The following is a 12576-nucleotide window of genomic DNA, read 5'->3' on the forward strand; positions in this document are numbered from 1 at the left end:
TCATATCTTCTGATGACACACTATGGATTTTATGTCAGTTACATAAGTTAGGTCTGTAAAAAATTAACTAGCTGTAGTGATCAGTTTGGATTCTTGCAAGAGTTTTGACAATGTACATATTTCATCTGAAAACTGCAGCAAAACATAGTGTTTCTCAAACTGGGGTACGCGTACACCTGGGGTACACGAACAAAATTATGAGTTTTGGCATTCATTTAAAGGGGTCATATGATGCTGCTAAAACTTACATTATTTTGTGTATTTGGTGTAATAAAATGCGGTTTAAGGTTAAAAAAAAACATTATTTTCCACATACTGTACATTATTGTTTCTCCTCTATGCCCCTCCTTCTGAAACGCGTCGATTTTCACAAGGCTCATCTCTCTGAAAAGCGAGGTGTGGTGTGATTGGCCAGCTATCCAGTGCATTGTGATCGGCCGAATGCCTCAAGTGTGTGATGGAAATGTTATGCCTCTTAACATATTGTGATCCCTTGTCCGGCCGGAGAGACGAGACAAAAACATAAAACCCATTATAAAAGTGATAAACATGATTTCTAGTCGTGTTTTCTTTTGAAGGCCAAAAACAAAGTAGTTTCGCTTTCTCAACAAAACAACGTCACACACCGCGGCCTTGAGTGAGCAGAGGCCGGAGCCCTAGAGTGAGCCACGGTCTAGAGTGAGCCGTGGCCAGTTGAGTGAACAGAGGCGGGCGGCTTGAGGCCGATTCTACGAAGGAGCGTACCTTGGGCTTGCAGCAACCACATGTGACGACCCCGTGCTGGACGCCGCTTCGTCCGCGTTGAAAGCCGATTCGGCGATCCACAGTGCAAAGTTGATGTACTTCCTTAACGACCAGCACGGATAAGCCCCAGGCATGATGAAGCGGATATCGTCCTCTTTTGGAAGGCCAAACAAAGTAGTTTTGCTTTCACATTGAAACACACAGAGTGTATACGACATGGCGGCGGCGGCAACAACAATACTACAATGAGAATAAAAGATACACCTTCTTTCTTTGTGTGAACATCTGTGCGGCGTTATGCAAATCTTCCCACATACTGACGTAGATATGTGGGGGCGTGTTAGAACGAGCCGTTTTAGGAGGGCGTGGACGAGTCTTAACTTTTATAAAGAATATCTCTTTGGATTTGAGACTTTAGTCTTTGCAACTTCACAGATCTTCTTTATTCACCAAGAGCTTGTAACACTCCAAAGAGAAAGGAAAATTTGAAATCCCATCATATGTCCCGTTTAATTCTACCCCAACTTAAAGTAACATTAAAACCGAAACATGTATTTCTGACAAGCAAAATGCCACTTCTAATGTAAAAACAGGAAAATGGGAGTGCCATAAACAGTCAAATATATGATATCCAATCAGCTTACCTCATCTTTTAGGTCAAAACTGACTGGACACAAGCAGCGTGCATGTGTTAGGATACCAGCTGAATATACTGTTTTAGCAAATCACGCTGCTGTTCAATGCATCTTTAAAGTAGATTTTCACCTACTATCATGAAGAGTGGACTGACATCGATTTAAACACTCTTTGATACAGACACACTCTGCGTGTGTTATTGTTTTCATGTTTAAGATACGAGCAAGAATGCAAATTTCCCTGAATATCCAAACGAATATCCAAAACGATATCCAACAGTTCAACAAAAAAGGTAATATTAAGTGAACATTTTACATTGTAAATGTAGCCTACATTTTAAACAGAATATTGTCATGTTTGTTATATTTTGCAACAAAATAATAGTTCCAATGAAATCCTATCATCAATCTGCAGCTTCGAACAATTTGGAGATATCAGTGGTTAGTAACTACAGCATTTGCTTCGTTACTGAATGAATGACTGAATGAATGAATGACGTGACGCCTGGCTCATTAAGACTGCGACTTGCTGCCACCTGTTGGCGGTTTTATTTTTAAATCTACAAGTATTACTTTTTTTTTTAAGGGGCAAATATTGTCCTTTAATAGAAAAGGTGTGACTGCGGTCTAAGTGGAAGAGAGGGGTATGCAGAAGAATGTTAAATGCCCCAGGGGGTTCACCGATGTAAAAAGCTTGAGAACCACAATAATATGTTCACATTTTAGTTCAATTGTGGCCATGATTTAACTAAATTAAGATGATAAAATTTTCATTTTTGGGGTGGTGAGATCATACACAGTCAGTCTGTAGATGATGTCACAGGTAAACTGAGCAGCCTTAGTGAAGTTTATAAATCTTTCTCAGTCTTTCAGTCAGTCGATTGTTCTGTTTGTATCTATTTCTTTCTGTACATCCCATTTCCTTCTATACATCCTCATCATTTAACCCCAAACATCTCTTGTATTTTTGATCTTGAATGTCCTTCACTTTAAAAAATGCATTAGCCCAGCTCTTTGCCCATACTGTATTTAAAGTGTGTGTGTATATATATATATATATATACACACCTCAGGATCCATTTAAACAAGTAGGTGCTCAAAATCTCACCTTCCCTTGTGCCTGATAAGGTCTGATTAGATTTACTCACCCCTCCCTTATCTCTGCGGATTCACTTAGCTGACCAAAGCATCTTAATCTCACACTATCTGATCTTCACATCTTGGCAGAAGAGAGATGCCTCTGTCACATTCAAGGTATTTCAGAGAGGAAAACAATCGGTCTCCCACTTTGGCTGGCTCTCGCTCACCGTCGACTCCCTTCACTGTCGATCTCCCTCTTTCTCACCTCCCTCCCTCTCCTCTAGGGTTCCTAAAAGCATGGTGTCTGCTGGAATGTGATTAGTGTTGGCCGCCGGAGCACTCAGCGGGAGGAAGCTTGCGCCGTGCCACTGAACTACGGTGCCCCGGAGGGACAATCAGTGCTGAGTTAGCACTACTCTCTTTTCTCTTCTCCATCTCTCTGTGTGCCTTCAAATCTGATTGATCCTCCATTGAATTATTAGGGTGTGTGCACTTGCTTTCCAGCAAAAAATACTGGCAGCCTGTTAGATCATAAGTGTATCTCCTCAACCAAGGTCACTTTTTTCCCCTCTTGTTTTGGATTCCCTGGGCTAATGAACTTCTGCGTCCAACACTAAAGCCCTCCACAGTCAGCATAACAGAGCAAGCAGAGAATGAATGAAGGTTGAAAAGCTCCAAGGCGGATAAAGGACTCGTCTTTGAACTTTTCCGTTTTTGACAAGCAATAAAGAAGAGATACAACTTCTGATCTTCACACTTTCAGCGCTGCCCCTAAAGATTAATTTCAGGAACATGAAGGTGGAAGTTATCCTTCAGTCTAGTGACTGGTAAAGGTGTCCTGGCAGTGACTGAGAGTGTAGAATGATGTTCTACAAAGGGAGAGCCATTGATTTTTGAAGTTTCATCAAATCAGCATGCATAAAATTTGAGACGAAACTTCACAAGAGCTCAGCAGGCCTGGAATTGTGCCAAGGGGCTAACTTTTAGAATTAAAAACCAGTTAAAGGACAGGACATGGTTTTTATGCAGCCTTTTGTGAAAGGTATTTTTGAACAAAAATAAAGAATATCATGTTCAAGAAGCATTTGGCTTGATGGACTCCATGATTTCCAAACTTGAATCTGACATCATGACGCCTTTTCTATGTAGTCCGTTCCCCTAATAACAAGAGCAAACCATCATCATGCTTTCAGACTGAGCCGAATGTGTTAATGTGGTAAAGAGTTTTGCTGGTTAGCATAGCCCCATTAGCCCTGCTGGTTGATGCCAAAACTAAACTATTTGGTTCTAAAAATGCATCTTTCTGCATTGACAGACTTTGTGAAGTAGCTGTGAATTCCGACTAAACAAAATTCCTGTATCGTTCAATCGACTGCCACTGACATGAATTCAAATGGGTAGTATTTATCTGATTTTTTGCTTTAGTCATAGTCTTGACATTTGACTAATAATATCCTTTTTATTCTTCAAAAAATATTGTAAATGCATATTACTGTTATTTATATTTTTTATATTATTTTATATTATTTATTTATGTTTTAAATCATTATCAGTATATTTTAATTACAGTAATTCAGTTATAGCATCATGATTTGCATTTATCCTTAACAAATATATATATATATATATATATATATATATATATATATATATATATATATATAAAATTTAACATTATCTTCAGTAATTTTGTTGATGAGATCAACACTAATGAGTATCTTTCGCCAAAAATACTGTACAATACGGTTCAAAACTTTGGGGGTCGGAAGATTTTTTCATGTTTTTTAAAAGAACTCTCTTTTGCTTACCAAGCCTGCATTTTATTTGATCAAAAATACAGTAAAAACAGTAATATTGTGAGATATTATTACACTTTAAAACAACTGTTATCTATGTGAATATGAATGAATGGAATGCAAAGCGGAATTTTCAGCAGCCTTATTCTAGTCTTCAATGTCACATGATCCTTCAGAAAACTTTCTAATATGCTGTTTTGGTACTTTCAAGGATTCTTTGATGAACAGAAAGTTTAAAAGAACAGTATTTATTTGAAATAGAAATCTTTTGTAACGTTATGATTTGACCCCACACTTTGAACAGTAGTGAATATAAACCTCCCTGGTCACATTTGATGTAGTGGCATCAGTGGTAAAAATCCTTTGAAATTTGAAAAATCTGATGCATGGTTTAAGCACCTGTGTGAGCTCCACGATTTCACCAAATCCCGAAAGGCTGTGCTCAGTCACACGAAAGCCCCCCTTGCACTGTCTGCTCTCCACGGCACAAAGAGGAAATTGTGCTGACTACTCGTCCTTGCAAAGTCCTCATTAGTCTAATGAACGCCTTCAAACGCAAAAACCAAACAAGGGTTCTGGGAGGTTATTAGGAAAATTACACCTCCAGGAGGGCCAGGGTAAAGGAGTTGGTTGGAAGGAGGGGGGGGGGGTCTTGCTCATTACTTCACGCTCTGCAAATCGCTAACTAATTTAGCCCCACTACCATGCCATTTCTACTTCTATGGATAATTTTCAAAGAACTGTGAGTGAGAGTACTCATTGATTTCTCAGAATACGCATGATGTATGAATAGAAATGAAATATACTGAGTATTAGGTGACACATCAGCGGAATCAGCAATCATTTCCTGCAGTCAATCTAAACCACTACTGATAAATGATCTGCTAAGCTAAAGGAAAAATATTAGACACAATTTTAAATCTGTTTGGGAAAAATGCTTGCGTTTTCCATGACGTTTTTTTTTTTTTTTTTTTGTTATGTAATTCTAAACGTGTTTTTATAACACAGAAGAACAGTAAAAGTGCAGTCACTGCTAAATGTTTTGACCTTGGTGAACTGTAATGTAATAAGCACTTTTGTACTGTTTAAACCGTCATAATCTGGGTAGTTCACCAGTCTCAGACAAAAGGAGCCTAAGTAATTATTTTCTAATACATACAATCTGTATAATCAGTTAAATATGATAAAACAACCATGTTTTATTACGACAAAAGATAATGTTTGTAGACTTTGACATCTCATGATGCTATTTAATAAAAGTAATACAAGATTATTTAATAGGATATATTTAGAATTATATATTAGGATATATTTATATTTGCAACACAGAATGCAGTATAACTGGCATCTAACCTTTTTCTGTAGAAGCCCTCTTTGTTTCATGGCCTGTGTCATGGGTTGCCAGATCCCCCTCTTTTGGTCCTGGTGGTGCACTTGGAGACAGGCCTAACAAGGCGTGGCCAAGCGAAAGACCATTCTGATGTAAATCTAAAGGGAAAGGAGGGGCATATAAACAGATTTTACAAACAAAAGACGCAGATACAAAAGCCTGACCCGTGAAGCCCAATGTTCCATTGTAGTAGGTGTAAAATTTGTTCTATACAGCTTTAAATTTACTGTATATGTTTTTGTGAAAATGTACATTATCATTTAAAAGGTTTTTTTTATATTTTATTCTGCAAGGATGCATTACATTAATCAACAGTGAAAGAAAAGACTTTTATAACTTTATAAAAGATTTCCACAAGGATCTTGAGACACCTCAAATTAATATTTAAAACTAAAATTAGTTTTAAATACTAATTACAATCAAATAAATAGAGCCTTGGCATGCATATAACTTTCAAAAACATAAAAGAAATCATAACGATCCCAAACTTTTGAATGGTAGTGTGTGATCTTTTAATTCAATAATGAAAGGCTCACTCATATCTTGTACTGAACAAGCTTTAAACAAAATACAAGTAGATAATATTATCTCAAAAAGCCTAAAAAAGATTACAAGATTTAAACTTAAATTTAGTCAAAAATAGGATTTAAAACACATACTGCTTCTAAATGATATCATACCACTGACATCCGATATCTTGGGTAAGATTTATAATGTGTCTGATAATAGACTGAAAAAAGTAGAGAGCATTATCTGTAATTGCATAGTTTTAGTTCCGGTTAAAGCAATGCACATGAACTGCTCTGATGGCTTTGCTTTTAGTAGATTCTGTGATATCACCTTATTCTTAATTCTAAAAGCACATTTGTAAGGTTATATGTGTAGTTTCACATTATCGTGAAAGCACAGTGCTAAGTGCTCAGGGACCAAACTCTGCTGAAACAGTAAGTTTGGTTTTAGCCATGTGAGAGGATACAGACAGAAATGAAAATGTAGAAATATACATATTATTACAGCTAACATGACTCCAATGACAACTAAAATCTTGAAGTTATATGCAACCTAGACTTTGTAATAAGACATTGAGGAATAAAACAAAAGACAAGACTTTTATTAGTGAAGCAGACGTACGTGGCCGGTCAGAGGAGCTCTCTGTGTGGGCAGGAGAGCTGGACACGCTGCTGCTCTGTCTGGAGGACAAGTGGCTCCCTGACCTGCGGCCATCATCCAAAGAGGGGACAGGTGACGGGCTGTCTGGAACTCGCTCCTGATAGTGAACACAAACATTAGTCATCATAATCTCTCATATATTTTAGATAAAACTGTAATAAATTCTAAATAATTGCAGAAGAACTTTCTCTGCTGTGAAATTTAAATACTGTTCTAAATAGTACACTGTGTGAAGAATGAACATATGGAATACTTTACTCCAAATATGAACAGATCTGGGTAACATTTTACATGTTAAAACATCTACATTAGTTAACATGAACTAACAATGAAAAATCTTAATGTTGATTGAGCCCAACATTTACTAATACATTATACAAATCAAAAGTTGTATCTATTAAAGTTATTTAATGGACCTGAGCTAACATGGACTAACAGTTGTATTTTTATTAACTACCATTAACAAAGATTAACACATACTTTAACAAATGTATTGCTAATTCTAAGTTAATGTTAATTAATGTATTAAATATAGTTAACAAATTGAACTTTATTGTGTAGTGTTAACAAAATCGGTCGTTACTGTATTTATTCACTTTTCCATGTATGAAATATAGTGTGAAGCATGAAGTAGAAACATATATGGAACCTTCGTGTCGTTGTACCTTTATAACTGACGTCACCATTCTGGACGGGACACTCTGGACCTGAGCAACAGCTGCCATATTGGCAAAAGTGCTGAGATGGTTCATCTGGTTCATTGCCATAGCGACCGAGGCAGGAGGCAGACTGACTGGAATCAAGGGATGTGGCATCATCATGAATGGAAGTTCCAAACCTGTACAGAAACACACACACACACACAAATAATTATACCTTAATTAATCATCCATAACTATAAACTAAAATGTATTTCTGCATAAACACTTTATTGCACAGCAGGAAACCCTAAAAAACTGTAGCATTCCGAAATCAAACTCATTAAAATAACACATGCTGCACCAACAGTTTGAGGATATTAAGAAACACTCATCACACTGTAAGGGAAAACATCTTGTAAATAGTTCCAAATTATGAAGCTTCACGTTATGAAATTTCATCAGTTTCTGCTTTGTTAGAGCTCTCTTTAAAGATGTGCCATTATGGCACAGCATGTCTACAAGTATAACAAGAGCTGCTGGAGTCTGTACCTCAAACCAATTAGCTGCTTCTCAGTCTGCTGCAAACGTCTTCATACATAACAACCCTGTGATAAATTAGACCACACACTCTATTTGTAGCACAACAAGCTACGTGACAGCAAGACTGCAGTACATACGCCTGCTGTGTGACTGGTGTTTTGCTTGTTTTAGTGTGCTGATCCAATCCCTCGCAACACTCTAACAGTGTTATTCTTTATAGGAATGTGAGAGGATATTCTCCAGAGAGGAATAACAGCAGAAAAAGGAAATAGATCCTCTCACAACTGAACAGGTCAAGGCGTAAGGTTACAGTCAGCCACTCTGCGGCCGCCCGTACACCGCCGCCACTTTGAAAGTGAAGGATGAAAGAGAGACAGAGAGAGAGAGAGGACATTTCGGCAGCTTCTCTCTCAAAGACTTTTTCATTTCCCATCAGTCGTCTTAAGAGAAGCTCCTGAACTGTGTTGGCCTCGTGCTAATGGAGTCACTAGAGTTGATACCCGCGGCAGATGATGAGAAGGAAGGCCAGGAGATGATGAGCCCTTTGGAGGTGATAGTTTTCAAGACCTTCCATCTCCCTCTGCTTTTCAACCAAATACCAGGCAGCTCTGGGGGTCAGAGGTCACCTCTCTGCCACAGAGACTTGAAGGGCCACTTACAAATGAAAGTTCTCCTTCCTTTCGTCGTGACATTTTAAGTCAGAGACGGGGAGAGAGAGAGAAAAAGCCCCTGATTTTCATGAAACAGATGATACGCAGATCAGTCACGGTGATCGGGCGACAGAAAGGAAGTGAAAGGAAGATCAAAGAAAGCCATTGAGTGTTGAGGAGATTGATGTATGAATGGAAAAGGGATCTGAGCCAAGCACAAGCACAAGCACATGCCAAGAACATGCTCCGCCTTCTTCGCTAGGCGTCACTAATACTCGTAAAGTCAAAATTCGGCTTTTCAAGTGGAATTTAAACTGCCATATTACATTAGAAAATGCTGATAGGAGCAATATCTGGCCTTCTAAGCGCATTCGGGAAAGGGCCAAAGTGGCAAGGAAACACTAAAGCCCCTCCCCATCCAAAAAGACACTTTTGAATGAGACTGGAACTCAGCCAAATGCATCAACATCCGTCACCCTTCATCCGTATCTCAAGGGGCCTACGTCTCAGCTTCTGCTGCACAAAGAATAACAATGCGATCCGCAAGCGTCTGTTAACGCCGCAGTGCCACTGAGGCCTGTTTCTCAAACACATGGTGGCCGATATCACTCACGACGAGCTTTCAATCTTTATTTACCTAAAACAAAAGAGCCCAGGGCTAAAAGAAATTGGAGGTGCGCCATTTTTAAATATCCCCCCGCATCAGTTGCCATTGTGGGCTTGAGCCCGAGCTATTGTGGAAGTGTAAATGATTTTGACAGGAACTTGCAAATTGTATAAATATTTAGCATTTAATAAAGAAGGAGAAACAAAACAAGCGAACGCTGAGGAAAGGAAACAAAAGAAGTCTAATGACAGGGCTGGGAAGGAGCCAAGTACTCGGCGGGATAAATCCAAACACAACAGGGATCTTGGTACAAAATTGGGCACAAAACTGTTGTGTAAAATGATGTGGAGAACAACACAACACCTGGAAAGGATTCAAATGAGAAACAGCAACAAAAAATGTGCAATGCAGCCTGCTGCTAGAATGAAGCGTGAAGATTTGTACATGCTGATTATCACATGATATTGTTTGAGCTAAATAAGGAATAATTTCAAACAGGTTTCCTGAACTTTTTTAAAGCATTAGAGGAAAAATAAGAATGTTTTTTTTAATGTTTTGTAAGACAGATGTTAGATAATCTAAAAAAAAAAAAAATCAATGTTACATAAAAACAGCACATTTAAAACAAAGTGTCCTTGAGTTATTATGGCCTGTCCCTCATCAAAAGTGAGTGTTGTATACTGGAGTCTGGAAAAAACTAGACTCAGGTCTCAAGTCTGAGTCTAGGCCAATATTTTCAAGAGTATTTGGACTTGCCCTGGACTTGGATTTGACAAGTCATATAAAATATGGTCTTGGACCATAGTCTTATACCTTTTCAACTGCATCTAATATTTAAAATCATGCAACAATGTCACAAATTTGGCATTGCATTGTAATAAAATAATTGGTTAAAGGGATACTCCACCCCAAAATGAAAATTTTGTCATTAATCACTTACCCCCATGTCGTTCCAAAAGTGTAAAAGCTTTGTTCGTCTTCGGAACACAATTTAAGATATTTTGGATGAAAACCGGGAGGCCTGTTACTGTCCCATAGACTGCCAAGTAAATAACAGTGTCAAGGTCCATAAAAGGAATTAAAGTTGTTGTCAGAATACTCTCATCTGCCATCTCACGTGCAATGGGTTATATGAAGCGACGGGAACACTTTTTTAAGCGAAGAAAATAAAAATAACTTTATTCAACAACTCCTTTATCAACAGTCTCCTCTGTGTCTCTCCATATTACCGTATGCGGTGTATGCTCTTCTGTATCTTCCGCGCCACAAGGATGCGCTGTTTTCTTTCAAATCAAAGCTAAATACACATAGAAACGCATTTTCCGGTTTTCATCCAAAATATCTTCAATTGTGTTCCGAAGACGAACGAAGCTTTTACGTGTTTGGAACGACATGGGGGGTAAGTGATTAATGACAAAATTTTCATTTTGGGGTGGAGTATCCCTTTAAATATTGAAATAAATAAACAAATAAATAAACGAATGAATGACAAAAAATATCACACATTTTTCATGCAGCCCAGTAACCCAGCAAGGTATGATTTCCCCTAATACAAAAAAGTAACATTCCTTTGGGACATTCATAACATCATTTCAACCAGTAAAAAATCTATAATTTTCTTAATTTCTTCATAACTATAGTGTAGACTGAATTCCTTATTTTCAAACATTTAGCTCAGCGACCCAAGTTTTTATAAGAAAAATTATCAAACAACTCTCAAATTTTCAAACAACTCTCAAATTTATCGATAACTATAAATTAACATTTGGTACTAGATATCCCCTTTTTTTTAAATTTGCAATCTAGTTATACTTGCAACCTTGTTACTCATTCTGCCTTATTTTATACCCTATTCTTGGAATATGACAAATTATGCCAAGGTATTTTGGTATTTCAGTAGAATTACTGTTTGCTAAGAATCCTCTCATTTTCTTGTGGGTCAACAGATAAAAAAATAAAAACAAAAAATCTTCAAAAGTTAGATTAATTATACACAGACATGAGGCTTCCGATTTTCCTAGTGCTACTGGAAACCCTTTCCTCTTTATTGCTACTTTAATCTCAGTCATAAAAGTTCCTGCTCATGTGCTGAATCCCCTGCAGGTAACGCAGCAGCTTTCTTTTCCTCAGGCCAACCTCCCCTGAGACAGAGACCACCGGCAGGTGTGTGAGAAAGGAAGAGAATCTATCTGTGACACACACATCTGAGAAGCATTTGCTGGCCTGACAGAACTGATCCCACTTCTATTTCTCACACACTTCAATATCTCCGATTAAATATTAACCTACGATAAGACTATTTGTTTTCTCAATTTCCCCATTAAAGACATTTAACGTGTTCCAGACTGACAGCCGTATATAAAACAGTAGCGATAGACGAGCTTTATTTCCCAGACAAAGGTGTGGTTGCCAGTAAGCAGCTGTGGTCTAGGTGTTCAGTCTGTGCGTTTAGGTCTGGTCTTTGTAGTGGTTAGACACCATGGAGTAATTTCCACATTCCCGTCAGCAGGGAATGGGGGAGGGGATTATGGAAAACCGGAAGTCATGTTTCTCCTTTAGATGAAATTAATGATGCCTCCATGTGCTTACTGCTGAGTTACTTCCCTTATGGAAATAATCACAAAACAAGCAACAACAACCGCAGTGGGGAAGAGAGAGGGATAAAAAAGAGAGATGGAAAAAGGGGTTATGTGGTGAGGCCCTTGAAGGGTTTTGGGGCCTCATTCGGGGAAAGTTAATGAATGCACAGATATTTTGATACGTAGATGAGAAGAACTTGGGAGGATGCGATTTTCAGTCTTTGGCTGTAAGAGATGAGATGACTTATGGCTGAGAAAAGAAATAAATTGAGCTCAAAATTCATTCTTAATACAGAATATAAGATTTGCTCAGGGCAAAATTGAAGAAGGAAGTATTAACAGGCAGTGTGCTGAACTACAGTGCTCTCCCACACTCCCACTGTTTGTCTGGTCAGAGCAACACGCAGCAGAATTATTGAGTGCTCAAGACAGAGAACTTCACACATACACACACTGACTCAGAGAGGCAGTCGTCCCGACCAGCTGCTTGTGATTACTTGTGTTTACAATGAGCATCAGGCATCTGCTGCATGTAATCCAAAACACACACACACTGTGGAAAAAACGTGCACAAAAACACATACACATTACTAAAGCACAAACATACAAATAAAATCTTTGTATGGTCATTTTACTGAAAATACACTCATATTAGGGAGACATGTCAATGTGAGTCAATACTATTATTTTAATAAACTAATTAACTAAGACAAATATTTCATTTGTCCATTCTTATTAACACCT

At 38.0% G+C, this 12576-nt stretch overlaps 1 protein-coding gene across 1 annotated transcript in view; it reads right to left on the bottom strand.

Moving 5' to 3' along the window:
* LOC109058562 (dachshund homolog 1-like) overlaps positions 1-12576 on the bottom strand; it is a 52482-nt gene that overhangs the window by 10339 nt on the left and 29567 nt on the right. The window contains exons 4-6 of the mRNA XM_042716379.1: positions 7481-7653; positions 6777-6912; positions 5609-5743 (exon numbers count right to left, since the gene is read on the bottom strand). Coding sequence (XP_042572313.1) covers positions 5609-5743; positions 6777-6912; positions 7481-7653 — 444 coding nt within the window. The remainder of the gene's footprint in view (positions 1-5608; positions 5744-6776; positions 6913-7480; positions 7654-12576) is intronic.

Source organism: Cyprinus carpio, chromosome B1 (genome assembly GCF_018340385.1).
Source record: "Cyprinus carpio isolate SPL01 chromosome B1, ASM1834038v1, whole genome shotgun sequence".
Taxonomy (NCBI): domain Eukaryota; kingdom Metazoa; phylum Chordata; class Actinopteri; order Cypriniformes; family Cyprinidae; genus Cyprinus; species Cyprinus carpio.